Source organism: Rhinopithecus roxellana, chromosome 13 (assembly GCF_007565055.1).
Source record: "Rhinopithecus roxellana isolate Shanxi Qingling chromosome 13, ASM756505v1, whole genome shotgun sequence".
Lineage (NCBI taxonomy): Eukaryota > Metazoa > Chordata > Mammalia > Primates > Cercopithecidae > Rhinopithecus > Rhinopithecus roxellana.
Genome location: NC_044561.1, coordinates 61,215,885 through 61,243,083, shown reverse-complemented (window position 1 = coordinate 61,243,083; position 27,199 = coordinate 61,215,885). Strand labels below are relative to the sequence as shown.

The 27,199-nt window shown below is 37.4% G+C and overlaps 1 protein-coding gene and 1 pseudogene across 2 annotated transcripts in view; both read left to right on the top strand.

Annotated features, from left to right (window-relative positions):
• Positions 1-26,501, top strand: part of TMPRSS15 (transmembrane serine protease 15) — a 142,482-nt gene extending 115,981 nt beyond the window's left edge. The window contains exons 20-25 of the mRNA XM_010378086.2: positions 525-574; positions 734-908; positions 13,778-13,959; positions 16,222-16,317; positions 20,265-20,404; positions 25,474-26,501. Coding sequence (XP_010376388.1) covers positions 525-574; positions 734-908; positions 13,778-13,959; positions 16,222-16,317; positions 20,265-20,404; positions 25,474-25,629 — 799 coding nt within the window. The 3' untranslated portion in view covers positions 25,630-26,501. The remainder of the gene's footprint in view (positions 1-524; positions 575-733; positions 909-13,777; positions 13,960-16,221; positions 16,318-20,264; positions 20,405-25,473) is intronic.
• A 176-nt stretch (positions 26,502-26,677) lies between these two features.
• On the top strand, positions 26,678-27,154 carry LOC104673913 (annotated as a pseudogene). Its single transcript, XR_749576.2, has one exon. The product of XR_749576.2 is annotated as a 60S ribosomal protein L23a pseudogene (transcript).
• Positions 27,155-27,199: the final 45 nt, after the last annotated feature.

The following is a 27,199-nucleotide window of genomic DNA, read 5'->3' as shown; positions in this document are numbered from 1 at the left end:
GCGCCTGTGACACATTCATCGTTCAATTCCCTGAATGAAGCACACAGCCTCATACACAGTGTTGGGCACGGAATAGTTGCCGGATTGGCAATACTGAGGCATCCTCTGGGTTATAGAATCATGAAAACCAATATTGGTTCAAGTAAAATAACAGCATCTATCATTTATAGAATTTCATTGTGTATAAGGCCCTCTAATAGTTTTATTGCAAATACTGCTTTTTCTTCCCACAGCACTCCAATAAAATACTATCACCCCCATTTTATGGAAGAAGAAACTGGGTCTCAGGGATATTAAGCAACTTCCCTGAAGTCACATAGAAATGGTAGAATAAGGATGTAAACTCACCTCTATTTGACATTAAACTAGGGCTTCTTCGGCTTACAATTCAGTCTCCCTTCATTTCATATATGAGACATTAAGATGTCTATTTTACTAAAGCAAAATTAGGATAACCTACACGATGTTTGACTTTAAAATACTAAATGCATAATTGTAAAAATATGATTGTTCTTCTATTACAGTCAACAGTGTTTACAGGATTCCTTGATTCGGTTACGGTGTAACCATAAATGTAAGTAAATATGTTGTCATATCCCCCTTCCAGCATTCTGTTTAAAATTCTGAATAGAGTTTGTCTGTCACCTGAAGTTATTTTGTTATCACTCAATTTTCACCATCAGAAGAAATGACAAAAATGAAATAGATGCTCTTTCTCCAATTGTTTTAATAGCTTGTGGAAAAAAACTGGTGGCTCAAGACATCACCCCAAAGATTGTTGGAGGAAGTAATGCCGAAGAGGGGGCCTGGCCCTGGGTTGTGGGTCTGTATTATGGAGGGCGACTGCTCTGTGGCGCATCTCTCGTCAGCAGTGACTGGCTGGTGTCCGCCGCACATTGCGTGTATGGGTGAGTGTGATGCCAAGTGTCCCTTCCCAAACTAGGTCACCATAGCAGACTCTGCCGAGCGTCCCATTTCATGTAGCCTCACAAAACCACCCCAGCAGGAAAATCCTGCTGTTTATGACATTATAAACATTCCAATTATTTTCCCATTAATGTCATGTCTGAAAATAGAGATAAATTTTAAAAAATTATTCTGCATTAGATACGAATATTAATTATTCTACATTAGATATTATGTCATTAGACCCTTTTACATACATAAAAATGGAAACTTTTGCCAATTCACACGGTAAGTCTTTTTAAGAGTGTGAAATTAGTATTTATTGTAAAAATCATACTGGTTACCATTCAATTTGTCCAATATTTATTGCTAGCAAATTGTCAGTATTAGAAAGTATGCTTAGGTTGCACTCAAATTACAATTATACCGCGCTCTGGAAGTTCATGGATAAGCACTTTGTTGTGAATTAGGATAAAAGTACTTAGTTCTTAAGTCAGATCTATTCTGATTGCTACCTATTAACTGAAATTGAGAACTAATATCAACTGTATCTGACTCTGTTTTGTACTATAATAGGACAAGATACATGTTGAATTCTGGCATTTATTTTACAGTCCTAGAGGAGAGAACAGAGTGGATGGAAGGGGGTGAGATTAAAGGAGGAATGGAAGGGGGTGAGAGTAAAGGAGGAAAAACTAAATGATCCTGGGCCCAAGAACATGTTCATTCTCCTCTTCCACGTGAAAGATGCCACTTCTCTAGGTAGTCACGTGGTTCTGAATTCGGTCAGGGAAAAGGGAACTTCCTCACAGAAGACGCATGAGCTTGATCTAGGACTCATCTCCTGCCCCTATGCCAGTGAGACATCCAGTGAATGACCTTACTCATAAGGATTAGAGTAAACCTCTCTGTAGCCAGCATCCAGAACCTCTGAGGAAAGGACCATGTTAGAAAGAACCAGGCATGGAAGAGGAAAGAACCAGGCATGGAAGAGGAAAGAACCAGGCATGGAAGAGGCAGTCATAGTTAATCAGGTTACGAGACTTACCTTTGCTTACTCACGCAGATATTTAAGGTCCTTGGGTAAATAAATACAAACTGTCAGACACAGAGATTGTGAAAATTTTAAAGGAGATAGGGAAAGCCAGGTAGAATGAACATTAAAAGATTGCACTTATGCCTAAATACCCATTATATCAGAGTGAAAGTAGACTCAAATGCATAATCCCAGGACTTTGGAGAAAAAGGACCCTCGACTAGATCTCAGGTTTGCCAAATAGCTGGTATCCAAAGGAGCTACCTACAGCACCATCCCATCTACATCTAAAGCTCTCCCTGATTCTATCCATTGAGTGTTACATCCTGGAGACTAAATTACAGATTCTCCCATAACTGAAGTGCACCCTCTTGACTTTGCTGTAATTGTAATTTATTTTCATACTATGGCAAGCGTCTGTAGAGGCAATTTTCCCATCCCCTTCTAAACATGGCTTTAACCTTCATCGACATATATTGTTTGTGTTGGACATGTCACAGATAGGTAGCATCTGTATCCTAACTGTGATGCAAATTAAAGCTACTTTTAGCTAAAGAGCCAGTGTTTTCTGTTGCACATAGGTAGATCTTAATAAGTTAGCAACTTTGCTATATCAACCTTGAGTTTTGCAAATTCCTATTTAATGTTCTTGTCAAACATATGCTTTCCAAATGTCAATCATGCTCGCAGTAATATTAGCGATGTCTTTCAATTATCTGTTTTACAGATGTGCTTCTAACAATTCAATGATACCAATATCATAACTTTCCAAACAACAAATATGTGAAGAAAATAGAAAGGCAGTTTTACCTAGTATAAACACATGTCCAATTGTTACCAGAGAAAAGGAGTACAGATCCAGGTGCCAAGAGAGGATTCTTGGATCTCACACAGGAAGGAATTCAAGGCCAGTCACAGAGTGCGGTGCAAAAAGATCATTTATTGAAAGCTCATGAGTCACAGAGTTGGGCATCCTTAGAGAGCAAGAGAAGGAACGCCCTGTCTTTGTTTTAAGTTTTTCTTATATGGGGGTCTTGTTGATGTAAAGACTAAACTAAGCTGTGTCTACATGACAGTAACTTCGACAGAATTTATTGTTCTATTGATTTAGAGAAAACAATCCTTGACATTGCAGTGTGTAAGTACATCAAAGCATAATTATCTTGAAAGCATATATTGTTATGGGTGTTGAGACATTTGGACTTTCCATTGTTGTAGGATTGTGTCCTTGTAGGTATCTTTAGGCTGCTTCCTCAACAATAAACATTTTATGACTATGAGTCATGACCAGCAAGGAATATGTCTTGTTACCAAGATGGGGCTGAACTTAAAATGGCGTTACTTTGGCTCTCCTAGGCTCCTGCTTCTCCCACACAAACACATAGGACAATAAAATGTCTTTTCAGTTTCAGCTTAAGCACAAGCAAAGGTAAGTTGTACTAGAATTGTGATGAATTCAAAATTATGCTTACCAACCATGCATTTTACTCTCCTTCAGCATTCAGTGGAATTATTTTTTTTCTCTAGTGCCTAACAGCTTTCTTGCTTTCTACTTCACGTCTCTAACAAAGAAAGTTTCTGATACTGTTTTAGATAGTTTAATAAAAAACTGTTTAATCAGTACGTTAATACTGGCTCTAATCTGTCTCTTTAAAACCCTAATTGTGCTATGGAAAGCTTAATTTCCTAATAAAAAGAATAACCCAGATCAAGCAAGTTATTAAATTCATGCTATGCAAGTGCCTTTGCCCTCAGTGTAAACCTGTTCCAGGTGTTTTAATCCGCAGGTGGTTAAATGGTTTAATTGAACAGCTCTTCTGTTTAATCTTATCAACACTTCATTTGCATTCCTCAGGCTAAGTTCACTTCAGTGATTCTAAATAACCCTGTGCCTGTTCGCTTTCTCTGCCATGGTGTTGTCCTTTTACAACCTTAAAAGAAGGATTTGAAAAAGTGTCGGCCAACCTCGCTGTGGTTTAAAGGGCAAGTTTGACTTTGAACTAAAGGAGAGGATTTTAATCCTTTATATCCAAAAAATCACATATGTGATTATGGACAAGCAACTTAATATCTCCAAGTCAGTTTCCTCATCTGTAGGAAATTCATAAGGATATCTATCTTGCTTGTCAGGACAACAATAAGATGCCACAATACTTTTGCCTACCACGATTCATGCAGGAATGTGCAATAAAATGTTGATTATGTTGCAGTTCCTGCATAGGAAGCCTCTGTGAAAGGAGAAGCCAAGTCTTGCACAACAGATATTCAGCATATTTATTTTCTGAAATTTTTATATTGATATAATTTCAAACATGCATAAAAATTGCAAAAATAGTACAGAGAGCTCTTTATACCTTTACTCAGACTCACCAATTGCTTACATTTTCCTCTATATATTTTATCATCATCTCTTTCTAAGTCAGGAGACTTTTTTTTTCCTAACAATTTTGTAGTAGGTTAGATGTATTTTTGTACTCTGAAGTACTCAGTGTATTTTTACTAAAAACAGGATACTTCCTACAGAATCACAGCAAATCATGGAAATTTCACATTAATGAAATACAATCCTAATTAATTGTCACAAATAGGCTCTTTATTTTGTTTGTATGTTTGCCATGTTAGAACCAATTCAGGATAGTGTATTGCACTTGAATGCTACACTTTTTTCATATCCTTTAGTGCAGAGTAGCTCCTTTCTGTATTTCTTGTTTTTAATATTTTTTAATATAGGCCAGTTATTAGGTGGGAAGACTCTTCTATTTGAAACAGAAAAAAAAAAAAAAAAAAAAAAAAAAAACTCAAGCTTGCTCCTTTATCAGCCTTAATATAGTCCCACTCTTTGAGAACTTCTTTTATTTTCTCTCAAAATAAGATGCTCCAGGTTAATCTTGTGTGTTTTCTGTCCTAGCCCTGAAGTCAACTTTTCCGTAAGAAACCTTATTTCTATTTAACTAATTGCAGGTATTTCTGTATTTTGGTAAACATGATCTTGTGTGCTTATGGCTACCGTTTTTGTGTCCTGTTCCTAAAACTATACAATGAACAAAGCTCTATTACGTACCTATAAATATAAACTCAAAACAATGACTCCAACTCAAATAGAATACTACAGGGCAAATTCTAATCTTGTCTTCTTCTGTATTTTCACATCTTGATTCCAATAATAAAAAACATTGTTCCTATTATCCACAAGTTTTACATCTTGATTCCAATAGTAAAAAACATTGTTCCTGTTATCCACAGGCTATTGATGTATTTGCTGACGTCTGGAAAGCCTGGAACACAAAAAGGAGTTTGAGAATTGCTAACTCACACTACTGCATGAAGCAGACTCATCAACCAGGGTCTCATATTTGTTTTCCACTCTTTGTTCCTGCTGACATATAGCAAAAAGCATAAACTTAAGTATACAATGTGATGCATTTTGTAGATGCATGCACCTATTAAACTGACATTCCTCTGAAGATATAAAACATTCCAGTCACCCAAAGAGTTGCTTCATTACCTCCTTCTAGTCGCTCACATCCCAGCTTCCAGAAACAAATATAGAGTCACTTGGGTGGGCGATCATATATAGATTTACAGTCTGGGTCACAGTCATTGAATAGACATCTATTAAAGATGAAATTAGTGATAGGGAGCCTCTTGCCAATATCTCACTCTTTAATTTAGCTTTTCAGAGCAGACCAGAGACATCACAGGGATTGCCTGATTTCTTATTGAAACAATTCCTTAAAATATGTGTTAACACTCCTGAAATAAATAATTTCATATATGAGGTATTTGGGGCATGGTGAGAAATACAGACTACTATTTATACTTTATTTGTTTGTTTGTTTGTTTGTTTATTGAGACAGAGTTTCACTCTTGTTGCCCAGGCTGGAGTGCAATGGCACCATCTCAGCTCCCTGCAACCTCCACTTCCCAGGTTCAAGCAATTCTCCTGCCTCAGCCTCCAGAGTAGCTGGGATTTCAGGCATGCACCACCACACTTGGCTAATTTTGCATTTTTAGTGGAGATGGGGTTTCTCCATGTTGGTCAGGCGGGTCTTGAAAGCGCAACCTCAGGTGATCTGCCCACCTCAGCCTCCCGAAGTGCTGGGATTGTGAGTCACCATGCCCAGCCTATTTATAATTTATTTAGTACTCCATTTATTAAACAGATATAACTAATAAAACTTTGAAAATCAAGTTTTTAAACAGTTAAGCATTTATAATAAAATAACATTACTTGATTGTTACTGTAATTGCAATTAAAATTTGGACTTTTTTGAATGCCTCATACTCTAAGCAGAACACAGAACATATATTAATTCAATAATGTTTAAATACTTAATTTCTACTACACCTATCCTAAATATACATATTATTAGTTTAATTTTATTTTTCTGTTCATCTACCTAGTCTTATCGCTCTAGGGAGTTAGGCTTGTAATATATAATGTTCTTCAGATTGCAGAAATACTATAATATCATTTTAAGATTATGGTAATATTTGCAGATAAGAAAGAGGAAGAGCGGTCGGAGGCAGTGGCTTAGGCCTGTAATCCTAGTACTTTGGGAGGCCGAGGCGGGCCTGAGCTCAGGAGTTTGAGACTAGCCTGGGCAACCACCATGAAACACCATCTATACTAAAATACGAAAGAAATTAGCCAGGTGTGGCAGCGTGCGCCTGTAGTCCCAGCTACTCGGGAGGCTGAGGCAGGAGAATTGCTTGAACACGGGAGGCGGAGGTTGTGGTGAGCCGAGATCGCACCACTGCCCTCCAGCCTGAGCAACAGAACAACACAACACTCCGTCTCTACCAAAAAAAAAAAAAAAAAACCAACAGGAAGAGCATTTTCTCAGAACAATAGAGACCTCTCTTTCAGATGTTATTTGTGTTAATGTATGGGGTACAAGTGGAATTTAGTTACATGGGTGGACTGCATCATGATGCAGTCAGGGCTTTTAGGGTATACATCACCTGAATAACATACACTCTACCCATTAATTTCTTAATATCCACCCCCCTCCCACAGCACCATCCTTCTAACTCTCTCTGATCTATCATTCCACACTTTATGTCCACTATACATTATTTGGCTCCCACCGTAAGTGGGAATATTTGAAAGTTGTTTCACTTAAGATAATGGCCTCCAGTTCCATCCATGTTGCTGCAAAAGACATGATTTTATTCTTTCTCCTGGCTGAATAGTATTTCATTGTGTATATATACTACATTTCGTTATCCAGTCATCTGTTGATGAACACCTGTGTTGATTCAGTGTCTTTTCTATTGTGAATAGTGCTGTCATAAACACACAAATGCAGGTATCTTTTTGATATACTGACTTCCTTTGGGTAGAGTCCTAGCAGTGGGATTACTAGATCAAATGGAAGTTCTATTGTTAGTTCTTTGAGAAACCGTCATAGACAATAGAGATTTCAAGGTTAGGTTAGTAATATTGACCTCTGATTAGAGCTTAGGTCTTGGATCCTTTTCCAAAATATTTCAAGTTTGGGTGCTAGTCATCTTCCTAAAAGTTAATATTATCTTACTGGACCACTAAGACTTATTAGATTTAGGTCTTTATTAGAAGTTTTATCAACTTCCAATCTTGTGTTTCCCTGTAAAATTATGTTTCCTGTAGGTCTCTCTTGTCCCATATCATGCAATCCATTTCCTTGACACCATTCTATTAGCACTATTTTAATAACATATGTCTATTCGTCAGGTATCTCATTATAATTATTGGTGCACTCAGAAATTTTATTTCCTAAAAGTTTCTATCATATCTCTGAAGTTACCTCTACTTTGATAATTAATTCATCATCTTGGATCACATTGTTGAGCCCCCTTTTTCTTAGCTATTTTGCATAGCTTGTTACACTAATAAGGAATATTTTAATATATAGAGTTTGAGACTCTAAATATTAAAAAAAGAAAAAGAGCTGGGTGGGGCAGGGAAAGACTGAGGAAGAACAGAGAGTGAAATGATGTGGATTGATATGCAACTCTGCCTCTTTACCTGGCGGTTATGAGGAACCACTGGTAATATTCACTCCTTCCTGCTCTTGGATTGCTTACTGTTTTTTATATATCCATTCGATCAGATGACATGTGCTGAGCACTTATCCTGTGCTAAGTATTTTTCTAAGTTGAGGGATGATAGTGTTATACAGACCAACAAAATCTTTGCTCTGATAAGGTTTATATGACAGGTTAAGGCTGAAAACATTTAAATAAATACTTTAGCCATGATACATGCAGTAAAGAAAAGTAGTATGAACAGAAAGTATGATAAGAGCAAGAAGATTGTTTTCGATACAGTGATTGGAGAAAGCTTCGCAGATCAATTGAAAATGGAAGGAAAATCTAAAGAAATGAAGGAGAATGTTACACAAATTTCTTGGAAGGTAACAGCAAACTGTGATGCTCTGGGGTAGACATGAAGTAGACTTATTCCAGACACCTCAAGAAGCCCTGTTGCTGTTGTCCAGAAAGGGATTGGCAGAGTGGCAGTGATGAGGCTGGAACTATGGATCGAGCCCTGGAGAGGTCTCAGGAGGCTATGGTAAATAGGACGAGGGACCATTTGGAGGACCGAAGAGTGACATTAGCTAATCAGGCTAATGCGTGAAGATGGGACTGCTGGGAGGAACAAAGGTGAAATCAGGGAGACCAGTCAGGACCATAGCTGACGAAGCTGAGGAAGTGGCTGGATCTCATTAGTAAGTTCTGATGGTTAGGGTCATCTGCATTTATTAATGATCACATATATGGAGTAAGGAAGTAAGGAAAAGAGAATGGAGTGTTGACATCATTTACTGAGATGAGGAAAAGAGAAAGAAACCAGATTGGAAAAAGAGTAAGAGTTCCGAGTTTTATATAGCAAGCTTGGGGCTGCCTGTTAGACATCCAAGTTGGTATCAGTCAACGATGTCAGCCTATGGACATACAAATCTAGATTGTATGGAAGAAGTCAAGAATTAAAATACAAATTTAGAAGTTGTCAGTATATTGTCGGTATTTGAAATAATGACCTGAATGAGATTATATGAGGCCACTGTAGATATAAAAGAGAAGGCCAAAGGCAGACCCCTGGGATATTCTAAAATTTAGAGTTTAAGAGGAAGAAAAAAGACCCGGGAGAAAAAAGAAAGACTGAGGAAGAACAGAGAGTGAAATTAAAGGAAAATCACAAGCTCATGGTGAATCCTGGAAGTCAAGTGAAGAAAAGAGTTCAAAGAAAATTCCTTATGTTTCAGGAAGTAAAATTATGCTCAGGACTGTTTGGCCTATTTCTTGTTTCCTGTACTTACTTCTGTTTCTTACACTTACACAAATAACCATATACCCATATTTTTAGAACAGATTTCTACTTAAAATTAAATAAAAATATTCACATATATAAAACTCTTTTCCTTGCTCATGAAAAGGAAGAAAAATTAAACATATCCTTATTGTCTACCCTCCTTTTACAATAAAACTACCTTTCGTACCTGTTAACTTTTCTCTTTTGAGTTTCATTGCAGACACATGGCCCTTCATAAACAACTCATTTCTTTTAACTAGGGTAATTATAACGATCATTACATGAGAGTCACCTTGCTAAAACTTGGCCAGTGTTATTTCACTTAATCTGGCTTCTTTGTCCTTTCAGAATTGTCCGATGTTCTTGAAAACTTTCTTATTCTCTGGCAACAACACTATGTATCAGAAGCATTCTAATGTTCAGTTGCCTCAAATATTAGAATTGGCTAGCCATCTAGGAATCCTCGTTATATTCAGAGAATAAAAATAGAGACCAAAAATGCTGTGCTGGGTGTAAACATCAGTGTTGGCATGGTGCAAATTTGTCGAGGTTGCTGTTTTGCCACCTTTAGTAATAGTAAAACAGGAAAAAGATTTTAATTTACAGTTTTGGATTCCCATTGATTTTCTTTTCCTTTCAGCCTATTGTGATGCTCTATCATAGTTGTCTTACCATATTAGCTTTCTACTGCATTGAAATTCCCACTTACAAACGGACATCCTGATGCCTAGAGTGGTGAAGTTATTTTCACATCAGCACATAGCCACATACATCTGGGACACCACTGGTTCATCTTATCTGGTGCTGCTTCTGCGTCGCAGGAAATGGGAAAAAAGCATCTTTTTTCAAAGAAGCATCTTTGGGGTTACAGAGACCACGAGTTTATGTGTGTATGTTCTTCTGCCCTCTCCAACCTTCCGTGCTTCTCTTTCTCTTGCTACTGAGATAAATATCTTGCTTGTGCAGGACAGATGGTGAAATGCAGCAAAAATTCAGCCAACTTCTTAACTTCTTTTTTTTTTTTTTGGACAGAGTTTTGCTCTTGTCACCCAGGCTGGAGTGCAATGGCACAATCTCGGCTCCCTGGAACCTCTGCCTCTAGAATTCAAGCGATTCTCCCGCCCCAACCTCCTGAGTAGGTGGGATTTCAGGCATGCACCACCACGCATGGCTAATTTTTGTATTTTTAATAGAGACGGGGTTTCACTATGTTGGCCAGGCCAGTCTCGAACTCCCGACCTCAGGTGATCCACTTGCCTCTGCCTTCCAAAGTAAATTCGGCCAACTTCTGTCTAAAGATGCCCTATCTTTGCCGTCTTTATCCTCTACTGGATTGGGGATTTCCAGTTCAAGGTGGTTCTCACCTTCTCCTGTGCCCATCTATCTTCTGTCCTACAGCTCTTCCTTCCTTCACTCGAAAGGAGATGCTTTGAGACCAAATTTTAAAAACATAAAAAGTCCCATCTCTTCATCTAAACTGATTTTTCTGAAGGCTGCCTTCTGCTACCCCTCATATTTGGGTATATAAAAAAGAAAATGATTTTTCTGAAGGCTGTCTTCCACCACCCCTCAGATTTGGGTATATAAAAAAGCTAGGAAGTTTTCTGCATTGCTCAATATCCCACCAGTGATTATAAAGTACAGATTGTTGAGTGCCACCCCAACTTTCCAAATTAGAGTTTCTGGAAATGGAAACTAGAAATCTAAAGTTTTAGAAACTTCCTCAAGTGGCTCATAGAACTTAGGAACTATTGGCTGTAAGTTCAGTATTCTCTAGTCATTTTCCACCAAGGAAAAACTCTAAAATTACTGCCAGATGGAGTAGGACTAGTGGTGCTTGTGCTAGTGTTGGTTTTGTGGTGGGGAAGTTAAGTGCATGACAGAAAGGTTCGTGGAGCAACCTTTCTCTTTGAGAGAAAGATGTAAATGATACACGGTAGCGGAATTTTTCCTATCCATGGTGCTGCTCATAGATACTGAAGTAACAAAAACATGAAAGGGAGGCTATTTTCTATGTGGCACAATAAAACATTTTGGAAATTATCAAGAATGTGCCAGATTAATATTGTTGTAAATTGTATTAAATTAGATGAGTAGCTTGAAGCGTGTATGTTTAATCTGCACAGTTCCTGGTTCATGTATTGGTTTTCTACTCAAGTTCTTAAAATAATGAAAGGAAATGTTGATTACTAAACTGTGTTACCTAAAAGCTGTCTCATATCAGTAATTATGTTGGTTAGTTCTCAGAGTACAGCATTTACAAAAGATAAGAATTTGGGAGTTTAGATGCTCTCTCTCTGAAATACCTTAATTTAACATTTATTTAAATCGATAGCAAATAAACTGCATATACCTCTCTGAACTTCTATATGAAAAATTCTGAAGATAAAAGACGTAGAAAACATCTGAAGAGACAATCTTATAATTTTGAATAATGACATGTACTCTGTTAACTCCGACTTATATATAATGATCTCATACACTGTGAGAAAATATTAATAGTTATTTCATTAATATAGCTAATATTTATATAGATAATTTATATACATGCACTATAAATTATAACTATTAATACATTGGTTATATGAATATAACAGAAAATATGATGTATAAATAAATTTAGTAAAATGCCAAATAGGAAACATATGGTAGAGTAATTGTAAGATTAATTTTTTGTAAATATTGAGTAAATGTGTGAAGTAAATGTTGAGTAAAAAAAAATCCTATAATTTTTAAAATAACTACTTGTTACCTGTCAGTCTTAACAGGCAGGCTACTCAAGTGAAAACTGACCAGTTGAGACTTAGGAAATATACTGAACATGTGATAGAGAAAGAAGTTCAGAAATAGAACACCGGGGAAGAAATTTGGCTCTGTTCACTCTCCCTACATAGGCTAAGGTAGACATGGGAATCCCAGAGTACAGTGGAAGTGGGGTGCGGTCAGTATGTCTGAAATTATCAAGATGCCAAGCGTGGCTGAAGTACAGATTCCTCTGACCTGGAGAAGAGAAAGCAAGAAGACCTCTTGTCAAGACTCTACAGCACCCTAATGACCTCCTGGCCCAGTCTCTAAGCCACTTAAGGAGCTGCTACCAACTACGAGGAGCAGAGACAACTTCCCCTACCTGGGCCCAGGGAAACCAACAGCAGAGCTTCTCTCTCCCTCTTGCCCACCACATCTCCAGTCCTTCCTTCTAGTGCTCAATCCCTCCCACAGCACCCCACTCAGAGCTGTATGAGGCACCCCAGTCTCTGGTGTAAGTGCAGGCTCTAAAGTCAGACAGCTCCAATTAAAGTCACCTCCTACCATTTAGATAATCAGCGCCTAGTTTGTTCTGATTGTAAAATTCTGATAAGGATTCAATGAAGAGGTACAAAAGTTCTTGGTATTGCACTTGGCAGAAAGTAGCATTTTGTTGCTCCAGAGCACACAGGTATATTTCTGCAAGTTTTAATGCAATGTAGTTGTCAGCGGACGCTTACTGAATGCTCGGACACTCATTGACTTTACTGATGACTGCTACCTGACCAAACATAATAATTTGGTAAATAAAACAAAGTGATAGATAGAGGTAAGTAACTTCATGCCCTTTATACATCTGTAAGTGACTTGGACTTTAATATTTAAATACCACATTAAACGAGGCATTTGTGACTGTTAAGAATTGAATCAATAGCTCTGCCTAGGATTGCAATCATTGAATTTTACCTTCATTGTGAATATGGCTTAACTGGCTTAGTTCCAGCTGATAATTCCTTTGTGTGAAGAAATCGCAGGCCAATAGCACATTTAAAAGTCCTTGCACATTTTCAAATTATAATACAGTACCCAACTTAATCTGTTCTACAACACAAGTGTTATCCTTTACCAATTATTATAGATGGCCAGCATTGTATATGGAGATTATTCAAGTTTATATGTTAGATTATAAAAATCATAATAAGACATACTGTTTACCTTAACTATATGTGAATTTAATGACTCTCTATATGGGAAAATGCATCTGAACTTCCTTCCATTATACTACAGTTGCTACAGTTGTCTGAAAAAGCCCTGAACAGGGACATAATTGCCACAGTGAAATGTGACCTAAGGCAGAGTTTCTCCAACCTATATATTACATATATTAGCACGAATTTGGAGATTTAATTTGAAAAGTATTTTTTAAATTGTCTGGTGGTCTATTCCAGACCCATTACATTAGAATTGGGGGAGGAGGGGAGGTAGGTGTCAGCATTATTTAAAAGCATCCAGGAGATTGGAATGTACAACCATAGTTGAGAACCACAATCTAAAACTAGAGCTCAGCATATGACTTAAGAGAAGTGAAAGAAAGAGATTAGCACTAATTAGGACTTTCTTTATGTTATCAGAAAAATAAAGATTTAAGAATTATTTTTAAAGGATGATTCTTCAGAGAAATTGAAGAACATTTTAGGATACAAAAATATTCTGAAATGTCTATGATGAAGATCTTCTAGAAAGTAACTGCTTTGAATGGAGAGTGTTTCATATTTCTTCATTACAATTTTCAGGAGAAATTTAGAGCCATCCAAGTGGACAGCAATCCTAGGCCTGCATATGACATCAAATCTGAACTCTCCTCAAACAGTGTCTCGATTGATAGATCAAATTGTCATAAACCCTCATTACAATAGGCGAAGAAAGGACAACGACATTGCCATGATGCATCTGGAATTTAAAGTGAATTTCACAGGTAAAAAAAAGAAATCACTCTTAGTCATCTTATCTGCCAAAATTAATTCAAAATTAGATTTGAAATATTATCAATCTCAATGCGTTAATTCATAAAAGTTAGATAATTTGTTACATAAATCATTAGAACTTAAATGGGATTAGGGAGTAGAGAGAAATATATTACATTTCTTTCATCAGGATGTTTAAATCCAACTGTCTGGAAAGAAGCAGTAGAATAAAACTCTCTGAGCCCTGTATAACAGTAAACTCAAAGGAGAAGCTCAGATAAATAGTTGCTGTTATTATGCACGCCCTCTCTATTTTTCATGTAAAAGAAAGGCAGTTTCACCCACCAAAAAGGCCAGAGTAAGACAAACTGAGAGAGGAACATATGTTCTGTGGGGAAAGCGAATAAGAATTAAGTTATTCATAGGATGAAGTTTGGTTTTTTGTTTTGTTTTGTTTTGTGAGACGGAGTCTGGTTCTGTTGCCCAGGTTGGAGTGCAGTGGCATGATCTTGGCTCAGTGCAACCTCTGACTCCCGGGTTCAAGAGATTCTCCTGTCTCAGCCTCCCAAGTAGATGGGACTACAGGTGCATGCCATGATGCCCAGCTAATTTTTTTTCTTGTATTTTTAGTAGAGACGGGGTTTCACCATGTTGGCCAGGATGATCTCGATCTCTTGACCTCGTGATCCACCCCCATTGGCCTCCCAAAGTCCTGGGATTACAGGCGTGAGCCACCGCGCCCGGCCTTCATAGGATGAAGTTTTTTTTTTTTTTTTTTTTTTTTTTTTTTTTTGAGGCGGAGTCTCGCTTTGTCGCCCAGGCTGGAGTGCAGTGGCGCTATCTTGGCTCACTGCAAGCTCCGCCTCCCGGGTTCCCGCCATTCTCCTGCCTCAGCCTCCAGAGTAGCTGGGACCACAGGCGCCGCCACCTCGCCTGGCTAATTATTTTGTATTTTTAGTAGAGACGGGGTTTCACCATGTTAGCCAGGATGGTCTCGATCTCCTGACCTTGTGATCCGGCCGCCTCGGCCTCCCAAAGTGCTGGGATTACAGGCGTGGGCAGGATGAAGTTTTTAATGGAGATTCGGTAATATTATCTGAGTGGCAAATGAAGGACTTCCTCCAAATGCTTGGAAAATGTGCAAGAAATCCCTTGATAAAGTGAACTTTATCATGAAGGACTCTGCTCCATTCAGACTTTTATTCCTAAGTCTTTTTCAGTGCCTGGTTAGGAGAAAGTGCTGCCATTTCGGTGTTTTCATGGGGTTTTATCTACACATGCGTTATAGCACTTATCGAAAGCAGACTATTGCTACGGTTAGTTGTCTATCCCTGTCCTTAAGGATAAGCACTGTCTTATTCATTTTTGTGTCTGCCCTAAGTCTTACAGGCAGTGGGTGCTTAAGAGTGCCAGTTGGTTTGTAAATTGATGCAAGAAGGGCTTTAAAAGTCGGTGACCAATGTCAATGCTTCCATAATTGCCCTGTAAAACAATCTCCTAAAAGCTTTTTTAACATGGTGATAATTGGGGAAAATAAAAAGCCTCAGAACATTTGCCCAAGTTTCTATTAATTGATGCTGAAAATCATCCTTACCATAATTTTCAGAGAACTGGCACCACTCTCTATTGAGCACCATAATTTTATTTAAAAATAAAATATAAATGATTACCTCCAGAACTAAGACATTTTTTACACTATAAAAGAGTAATGAGGGCCCAGGCGTGGTGGCTCGCGCCTGTAATCCCAGCACTTGGGAGGCCAAGACAGGCGGATCACGAGGCAGGAGATCAAGACCATCCTGACTAACACAGTGAAATCCTTTCTCTACTAAAAACACAAAAAACTAGCCAGGCGTGGTGGCGGCGCCTGTGGTCCCAGCTACTCGGGAGGCTGAGGCAGGAGAATGGCGGGAACCTGGGAGGTGAAGCTTGCAGTGAGCCAAGATCCGGCCACTGCACTCCAGCCTGGGCAACAGAGCGAGACTCCATCTCAAAAAAAAAAAAAAAAAAAAAAGAGTAATAAGGAGACTTGTAAAAGACCCTAAAAGGCCACCAGTGGTAGCTAATCTATTGTCAAAGTAAGTGCTCCTCTGAAATGCCTATTTCCCCTAAGACCGATGTCTAAAATTTGTACAGGTAGGATAAAACAAAAGTACATGTTTTTTAGATTAAATGTTGAAAATTATTGATTTTTAAAACTTGTTAGAAATGCTTGTAAATCTGTTCTTTCTTTTTCTTTGTTTGGTCTTTTTGCTGTTTGCTTGTTTTTCCAGATTACATACAACCTATTTGTTTACCAGAAGAAAATCAAGTTTTTCCTGCAGGAAGAAATTGTTCTATTGCTGGTTGGGGGACGGTTGTATATCAAGGTAAATTATCAGACTCAAAAAAAAAAAAAAAAAAAAAAACCTTAAAAACAGGCTTTATAATGTGAATACTTTCAACATCTTTGCAAATCTTATATCACAATTTTTCAGTATCTCCTAAAAGTACTGTCAAGCATGTACATGTGTATTTAGAGTTGTATATGTGTAGAATTTTCAAAGGAATACTTGTAGAGTTTGTATATTTGTAGAGTTTTGTTTGTTTGTTTGTTTGTTTTTGAGACAGAGTCACGCAGTGTAGCCCAGGCTGGAGTGCAGTGGGGCGATCTCGGCTCACTGCATGCTCCGCCTCCCGGGATCACGCCATTCTCCTGCCTCAGCCTCGGGTGTAGCTGGGACTACAGGCGCCCATCACCACACCCGGCTAATTTTTTTTTTTTTTTTTGTATTTTTAATAGAGACGGGGTTTCACTGTGTTAGCCAGGATCGTGTCGATCTCCTGACCTCGTGATCCACCCGCCTCGGCCTCCCAAAGTGCTGGGATTATAGTCCTGAGCCACCGCGCCTGGCCTATATATTTGTAGAGTTTTTAAAAATTTCTTCAGATTGCATAGAGGATATTATAAAACTATATTCTTTTGAGGGGGAATTCAAGTGTCCCCCAAACTCAATATCTAGTTTTAGTATTATAAACACTCTGATAAAGTTTAAAAAAAAAACTCATTAAAATGAATGTAAACTGGGGTTACAAAAACTTTTTTTGTCAATCACATGATAAAGTCTCATCACAATCCAAATTATTACTTGTCACATTTTCCAAACTAATAAAGCTGTCTTTATTTATAATGTGAAGGCCTCACACTCACATTTTCTTAAAATGAGAATGGAATCTCTTCTAACTTGGACATGCTAATTCTGCTTACTGACAAGAAGACTCAGATTGGACATGAATCTTACATTGTATCCATCAGTTGATATACCATTCACCCCCAGCATTAACTGCATGTTTTCCAAACACAGAAATCCATTCTCAGCAAACTCTCGCAAGAACAGAAAACCAAACACCGCATGTTCTCACTCATAGGTGGGAACTGAACAATGAGATCACTTGGACTCCTGAGGGGGAACATCACACACTGGGGCCTATTATGGGGAGGGGGGAGAGGGGAGGGATTGCATTGGGAGTTATACCTGATCTAAATGATGAGTTGATGGGTGCTGACGAGTTGATGGGTGCAGCACACCAACATGGCACAAGTATACATATGTAACAAACCTGCACGTTATGCACATGTACCCTAGAACTTAAAGTATAATAATAATAAAATAAATAAATAAATAAATAAAAATAATCATACTTTTTTTTGAAAAGTATTCTCGTACTTCATATCCTCTAAATGTAACCACAAGGCTCATTGGCTGTGGAATTTCTAATAGGAGTGCCCTATCTGGGACAGAGTTTTAACCACTCATAAATAATAAAGCATCAGAAAAGGTACTGTAGTCTGATAAAAGGACCTGATCCCTGCAGTCACAACAAATTAGAGCCATGATGTTTAAAAGTCCTAAATGTATTTAAGATGAAAATGCAGAAAATCTTGTGAAAAGGTAGAGGGTCTCAGAATCAAAGTACTCACATTTAAAATGTCCTTACCTATTATAAGAGAAAGCACAAAGTTCTAAGTCAAATGCTCTTCTGATAATTCTTGCAAAAGTTCTTCACAGCAATGACACTGTGTTGCTGAAAAGGCCTCATGTCTGCTGTCCATCAAGTATACTGACGTCAAAGACTATATATTCATATATTTCTCCTTCTTGAAAAATATTATGATTTATTAAACTTGAAATTTTAATGGTAAAAATGATTCCCAGATAGATATTCTCTCTTTTTAGACTTCAAGCTAAAAGACATTTTATGACCACAATGTAGGCTCTTCAAAACCAAATTAACCAATAACAAAATTTGAAACTCTTTATTTCATAGGAAATTTTTTTGTTTGTTTTTTGGATTTTTTAAGCTGAGTAAATGTGGCTTACGTTTACTTATTGTTAATAAAGATACATGTCTGATTGACTTAAGAAAGTCTCTAAGAGTGGTATGGAGCCAGGAAATAAACTGTATCTGAGATCAATTTCATTTAGGCATAAACAGCTAGATCATGTTTAAATCTTTCTTGAGTGATGGTAACTTTCACATATTTTATGAACTTTGCTTTATGATTTCTGTCTACTTAATTTCATAACATTTCAGTTTTCTGGCTGGGCGTGATGGCTCATGCCTGTAAGCCCAGCATTTTGGGATGCCGAGGCGGGTGGATCACCTGAGGTCAGGAGTTCGAGACCAGCCTGGCCAACATGGTGAAACCCCGTCTCTACTTAAAATACAAAAAAAAAATTAGCCAGGCGTGGTGGTACGCACCTGTAATCCCAGCTACTCGGGAGGCTGAGGCAGGAGAATCACTTGAACCCAGGAGGCAGAGGTTGCAGTGAGCCGAGATTGTGCCATTGCACTCCAGCCTGGGGGACAAGAGCGAGGCTTCATCTCAAAAAAAAGACAAGAAAAATCCCAGTTTTCAATCTTTTGAGCATATTATATTAACTAATTAGCTAGGAAAACCATGAACATATTGTTCACTATGAAGAAATGAGGTGATATTAGTTGGTTAAATCAAGGCAATCAATAAACAGACACTGCTCAAATGTTCCTTTATGAAACAGTTTTATCATCTACCAAACAAATTTTAACCTTCATTGACAAGCAGCAGGAGTGGCCTTGGTTTTTATTACAAAATTAAAGTCTGTCAAGTCATCCTTGATCCTCATAGAATGGATAACAGTGAGATGCCAAATTTTCTCCTCCATTTTAATCTCCCCAATTCATTTTCTTAACTTATAGTCCATTGTCACACTTGAAAAGTTATCTAATAATGCTTACTCCATGTTCACTGCCATGCTGGTACCTTGAAATTGGTCATTGTGGAAGTGTTTACACCAGTAAAATGAGAAGAAGACCTATGGGGCTTTCATTTTTCTGGAGATACAATTGATATGCATTTACCAACGCACTACTGAGTCATATGTATCTGTTTTGCATCTAAATTACACACACACACGCACATGTGCACAAACACTCTTCTTTTGCGTCCTTCATTTAGTGCATGAATTAAATTTAGCTGGAAATGAGGTCACATAAATTTTTGCAGCATCAATGGCTGTCAAATGTACTAACTTCTCTTCAACATTCTGCCTCTCTTGAGGAACCAAATAGAAATGCTAATTATTAGAAAGTGCTTATCATCTACCTTTTCTGAGGCACTAGACACCTGCTTGTTTCATATCTCTCTTGGGATTAGTGTTTCAGCAAACAGAGATTCGTACTTCTAGTGGATGAATCACTTTGTAAAAAGCAGGCAAGTACACTCTGCTTTATTTTGTTTTAAATGCCTCCTTTCTCTTCACCTGGGTGTGGATGACAAGCTGATTGCCCCTAGACCAGGGCATAGTTCATCTGAGCTTTGTCCTCTGCTCAATGTGCACCTGCTCACTCACACAGCACCACAAAGAAGCTGAATGCTATTATACGGAAGCGAGCACCTCCTCAGGTGCCAAATGAAAAGCACTTCTGGATTTCTGAGCTGTTGCTAATTTCCCTGAATGAAACAGTTTGTGTTGGTGAGCGTTTTCCCCCATGAGCAATCCTGTAACTGTTTAAAATCACTGAAGATGCCCAAAGACCATCTAGTCTAATCCGTCGCTCCTACTAGCCCTTCGGTAAGAAAGAAGAGCTTTCCTGTTATCCATTTGGCAAAATCCACAGATGGGCTTTATTATGTGCTTTAGTGTGCAAGGTTTAGTATTTAGTTCCATTATATATACACACAGTACTCGATAATGAGAGTGAAATGTTGGAATAAATAAGACTGATGGTGGTTCATTCAAGGATGCATGTTGATCACTTCTGACTGACTGGCTGCATTCTCCATTTTGAGCAGGTAGTACTGCAAACATACTGCAAGAAGCTGATGTTCCTCTTCTATCAAACGAGAAATGCCAACAGCAGATGCCAGAATATAACATTACTGAAAATATGATATGTGCAGGCTATGAAGAAGGAGGAATAGATTCTTGTCAGGTAAAGATGTAAAACTCCTCACTGTACATTTTCAGAAAGCACTGGTGTTATAGTTCTTTCATTGCTTAACAATAATTTGGGAGTAAAGAAATAATCAAGGTTCTTTTATTTCTCTTCTTTTACAAAACTGTTACTTTTTGCCTATTTGCATAATCCTGTTGGGTACACCTGAGCATTGGAAACAAAAATAATTTTTTAAGAAAATAGGTTACAAATCAGATGTCTTTGGAGACTAGACATAATACTTGAATGTGTGAGGCAGCCAGCTAAAATGAGCGGTGGACCTGGGTTGAGCCAGAAAGTATGTACCTTATCTAAAAGCATATCTTTTCAAATTTCCAATTATTTTAAACCCCCTGCAAACTTAAAACAAATAAGCAAAAACAGGGCCTGAGGGCTGGTTTAGTCTATGGGCCTCTAAATTTCAACCCTGAGTTTAGAATATCATCCAGGAGTGCAGTAACCTGAAGTAATTTCTTGATGAAAATCTGCATAGCCTAGTTAGTCAGTTTACAGCTAACAAAAGGGGAAATAAATAACTTAATAGACTGGCATAACCCTGGCTCTGGTTTTGATATTATTGTTTACACTTTATATTAGAAATGTAGTAATTTGACCTTGCTGTAGTGCTAATGTCAATATTGCAATAAATTTGAAGTGTCAATAGCTCTTGACCTGTGTGACCATTAGAAAAAAAATCTTACCCACATACTACCTTCACTGAAACATCTTGCCACCTAAAAATAATGTTCCTGTCTATTAGCTCCATGAAACCCAAGTACACACAATAAATAAAAAGGGAAGCTCTGCTAGATTTTAGAATTGTAATTAATTTTTAGGTACAGCATGGGGTAGTCATGAAGAGCATGGATTCTACGTTCAGACTATTCTTGTTTGATCCTGGCCGTAACACTTATTGGTGAGACTTTGGGCAAGTCACTAAGTGTTTATGAAGAGGTTTAAATGAGATAATCCATGTAAGGCATCAAGCAATTACTCAAAAATGTTAACCGTTTTTATTATGAAACTTAGCAAATAAATCTTCTGGCATATTTTCTATATTTGAAAATTAATAACATATCAATGCGTTAATGTCTGCTGGATTAGATTAAACCTGCTAGCATTACCAACCAAATGAGTACTTTCTAAATGAAGAAATAGCAGTTTATGTCATGGGAAAATGGTTTCACCGTGTTAAAGTGTAGCAAGTTATTTTATATATTAACACATATATGTCATACTACCAACACATGACAAGCCATATAAATTGATGCTTATTCAGATCATCTGTGTCTAAGTCCTCTCATTAAATCAATGTCTTCAGGTGTGTTAAATTTCCAGCTTCGTTTTACATTTATTCTGCTTTGATAAATACTTGCAAATTCAAGACAAATAAGATGGCTTTTTTCTTGTTTAAAATTTGTCTCCGGGTCTTATACTTCTTTTTTGAAATGAAAAGTGTGCTAAAGGTAAGATATATTGCCACTTAGAAGGAGATCTATAGAATTCTTGTGCAGGAGGGAAATCATCTGGACAACTTCAATTACGGCTAATGGGGATTGTGTGGCAGACACCTCATGCACTAGGCAGAAAATATGACAGCTGATGCTATTGATTTTAGGGTTACATTAAGTCATTAACTCATGCCAGGTCTCTGAAATCTTATAGTTAGCTCGGATTCTACACAGTCTAAGCATGTTATTCATTGGCAAGTAAGAAATGTCCTACGTAAGGTAATACCTTGTATAATAAAATGTTATCATTATTGAGTAATTAATATGCTAGATTGTCATATGATTTTCTTTGTTCAACTTTAATACTATGTTTTATAACAGGATTAACTGACTAAACAAAAATGCATTCTTTAAAATTGTGAACACGTTATTACTGTTCAAATACATTATTTGAATAAGTTCTTCGAAGCATCATTTTTTAGCCTTACGATGGCAAAGAATGTGCCTTATTAGTCATCCACACCAGGCATATCTTCTGACTTACTGAAGGCTTGCCTTTTAGTGGTAGTAGTTTGGATTTAAAGGCAACATCAATGGCTGGAGAATATCTTCTCTACATAAAATTCAGTGACGGACACTCTACCTGCCATTCCAAGCCATATTCTATAACAATGGCTTTCAATGTGTTGCCTCCAGTCCAGCAGCACCACCTGAGAATCTGCTAGAAATGCAAATTCTCAGGTCCCATCACATATCTGCTGAATCAGAAACTATGAGAGTGGGGACAGCTATGTGTGTTTGTCACATCTTCCAGGAGATTCTGATGCACACTAAAGTATGAGAAGTATTGTTCTGAACAAAGGTGGTCACCAACCCTTGCACTCAGACACTCAAGAAGGTACTCATTTTTTTTACTTATAAATATAGCATCCCACTAGAAACGTAAACTTAAGGTTAATACTTTATGTTCTGTAAATTAATGCATATTTTTAAAAATATTTATGTATTTATGTATTTATTTTTGAGTCAGAGTTTTGCTCTTATTGCCCAGGCTGGAGTGCAGTGGCACGATCTCTGCTCACTGCAACCTCCGCCTGCCAGATTCAAGTGATTCTCCTGCCTCAGCCTCCCGAGTACCTGGGATTACAGGCACCTATCACCACACCTGGCTAATTTTTTCTATTTTTAGTATAGACTGAGTTTCACCATGTTGGCCAGGCTGATCTTGAACTCCTGACCTCAGGTGATCCACCTGTCTCGGCCTCCCAAAGTGCTGAGATCACAAGTGTGAGCCACTGCGCCCGGCCCCATGCATATTTTTGAAGTACTCATTATATCTCCGAGACAGTGCAATAATGAAATATTAATACCTTCACTGAACAAATCAGAAAATTAAGGAAAGTCAATAAACATATTAAAAAAAAAACTCAACATCACTGATCATTAGAGAAATGCAAATCAAAAGCACGATGAGATACCATCTCATGCCAGTCAGAATGGCTATTATTAAAAAGTCAAGAAACAATAGATGTTGGCAAGGTTGTGAAGAACTAGGAACACTTTTACACTGTTGGTGGGAGTGTAAATTAGTTCAACCATTGTGGAAGACAGTGTGGCGATTCCTCAAGGGTCTAGAACCAGAAATACCATTTGACCCAGCAATCCCATTACTGTGTATATACCCAAGGGAATATAAATCATTGTACTGTAAAGACACATGCACACGTATGTTTACTGCAGCACTATTTACAGTAGCAAAGACTTGGAACCAACCCAAATGCCCATCAATGATAGAATGAATAAAGAAAATGTGGCACAAATACACCATGAGATATTATGCAGTCATAAAAGGGAATGAGATCATGTCCTTTGCAGGGACATGGATGAAGCTGGAAGCCATCATTCTCAGCACACTAACACAGGAACAGAAAACCAAACACTGCATGTTCTCACTCATGAGAGGGAGTTGAATAATGAGAATACATGGACACAGGACAGGGAACAATACACACCAGAGCCTGTTGGGGACTGGGGGGCAAGGGGAAGGAACTTAGAGGGTGGGTCAATAGGTTCAGCAAACCACCATGGAACATGTATACCTATGTAACAAGCCTGCATGTTCTGGACATGTATCCCAGAACTTAAAGTAAAATTTAAAAAAAAGAAAAGAAAAGAAAATTAAGTTAAGGAGAAGTTACATAACTAAACTGATGTGGTGTAGTTAGATGACAGGAAGGAATGGAAACAGACTGAGGCCTCTCAACCAGATACACCACCCAGCCGATAGGCAACAAGTCTGCCGTAGGATCCTTGAGTAACTGCAACTGGCCCAGTATGTTCTGGGTAAGTTAAAACCCTGGTTCTGTCTGGATCCTTTTGTCTATCAAAAAATTAAATTATTTTAGAAGATATGTGAAAAAACAAACGACTCCTTTTAAAAATATCCAAACAGCTGAAGTTGATTTTTAATAATTTCCAAGTCACATAAAATGTATTTTGATCCTTGGATAGATACTGTTCCATAAATATTTCAGAACCTATATTACAGATTAAGGGCTTGGGAGGCAGAACTAGAAATCACAGTCACTGCTTTCAAACAGTTTGAACACATTTGTTACACTAGAATGTTGGTAACCTATGGTCGCCAGTGCAATTTATGTTCCTGTGTATGGAGGGGGAAAAAAGGTGCTTTGATAGACTACAGTTTTTTCTTTAAATACAGGGCCCAAAGATAATAAAGGATCAGACAAAAAGTCTCTTAGGATAATTTCTAGCATCAAGCTGGGATTGAAATATTCTGTTATACCAATGATTTCAAAACACATAAAACTTTAAATGTCTTCATAAATATAAAATGAATTAATTAAAAAGATTTGCCCAATTAATACAGGAAAAATACTTGTCAATTTCATGTCATTAAAAAATGATATTATATGTTTGTATTATCATTGCATTACACAGGAATCATATGCAAATAAAATCTATGTAATCTATTAGGATCTGCTGTAATTAATATTCATAAAAATTAAAGACATTTCTTAGTTTGAAATCTCAGATGAAAACATGAGTAATTATCACTAAAAATTATATCACAGACTTCCTTATTTCAGTTGAAATGTTTTTCAAATTGGATGGTGTTTGTTGAGCCCCAAAAACGATAATGCTGCCCAAGAGAACAAAATCTACTTTATAAGTGAGTTCCTAATTTTTCCGAAGAGTATATTGTGAAATAATTTGTGTTTTCCACAATGTCCTTTGTGACACTTACAGCAGATCTCCTTAAATAAAGTGATTGGATTTTAATAAATATTTGTTTGGGATGCTTTTCATAGTTGTGCTTTAAAGAAATTCTTAGTATCCACCAAAATGCCTAATTAAAGTGGTGAAACTTCTACTAAAAAGCTGCACCATAAAATTTATAAATTATGTCTTAGTTGTTACAGTGTCTCTGCCTCCTTACTGAGGTTCTCATTCCTGACTTAGAGTGAAAGTGAGAATATATACAGATGACTTGCAATTAAATCGTATTTTTAAATTTATTTGGTACAAATAATTTTATAGGTTTAGATCAATTGATGACATATCTACAATTTTGTTTTGCAATTCACTCTTTAGGGGGATTCAGGAGGACCGTTAATGTGCCAAGAAAACAACAGGTGGTTCCTTGCTGGTGTGACCTCATTTGGATACAAGTGTGCCCTGCCTAATCGCCCTGGAGTGTACGCCAGGGTCTCAAGGTTTACCGAATGGATACAAAGTTTTCTACATTAGAACATTTCTTAAACCAAACATGAAAGTCGGATCATTTTCGCATTCTACTCTAGAAAGCATGGAAATTGTTTAGTACAAAAATTTTAATAAGTTACCAAAAGTTTTTATTCTTACCTATGCCAATGAAATGCTAGGGGGCCAGGGAAACAAAATTTTAAAAATAATAAAATTCATCTTAGCAATACAGAGTAACTTTAAAATACCATTAAATACATTTTTTATTTCATTGTGAACAGGTATTTCTTCACAGATCTCATTTTTTAAAATTCTTAATGATTATTTTTATTATTTACTGTTATTTAAAGGGATGTTATTTTAAAGCATATACCATACACTTAAGAAATTCGAGCAGAATTAAAAAAAGAAAGAAAATAAATTGTTTTACCCAAAGTATGTCACTGCTGGAAATAAACTGCCGTAAATTTTCTAGTTCCAGTTTAGCTTGCTATTAGCAGAATCTCAATCATTTCTCTGTCTCTTCTATCAAAATTCATTCTTATTTCAACATATGCATAACCTTAGTATTTTCCCCACTAATGGAAACTATTTATTATAAGCTTATGTCACAGGCCTGGACTAAATTGATTTTACATTCCTCTTAAATAAGTTAATTAAATAAAATATAAATTAACTGATACGGTCATTGTTTATTAGATGAATTTTACCTGGATTATGTATACTGTCTATTTCATGCTAGTATTTTTAAGTCTCAAAAAAATAATCAGACACACCAAAGAAATGCACCTATTACAAATCCTGGTCTTGGTTTATGTGTGTTACAGTGGATAGTTCTAATATGTGAAAAACTTATTTAGACACAGCTGAATCGCCCATGAGAAGGTCAAATATGTGGAATAAATGAATTCGCTTCACTTATTTAATCTCTTGGATCATTTCCAGAATAAGTTCAGACTTCGACTTAGCTCACCACACAGAATCTTTTGATGTATTTGGGGAGAAAAAATTCATAGTTAATACAAAACACATACACACACACACCCACATTCTTGCATGGGACAATTTAATAGAAAAGAGAGTAGACCCTTTTCACAAGATGGCGCCGAAAGCGAAGAAGGAAGCTCCTGCCCCTCCTAAAGCCGAAGCCAAAGCGAAGGCTTTAAAGGCCAAGAAAGCAGTGTTGAAAGGTGTCCACAGCCACAAAAAAAGAAGATCCGCACGTCACCCACCTTCCGGCGGCCCAAGACACTGCGACTCCGGAGGCAGCCCAAATATCCTGGGAAGAGCGCCCCCAGGAGAAACAAGCTTGACCACTATGCTATCATCAAGTTTCCGCTGACCACTGAGTCTGCCATGAAGAAGATAGAAGACAACAACACACTTCTGTTCATTGTGGATGTTAAAGCCAACAAGCACCAGATTAAACAGGCTGTGAAGAAGCTCTATGACATTGATGTGGCCAGGGTCAACACCCTGATTCGGCCTGATGGAGAGAAAAAGGCATTATGTTCGACTGGCTCCTGATTAGGACGCTTTGGATGTTGCCAACAAAATCGGGATCATCTAAACTGAGTCCAGCTGCCTAGTTCTAAATATATATATATATATATAT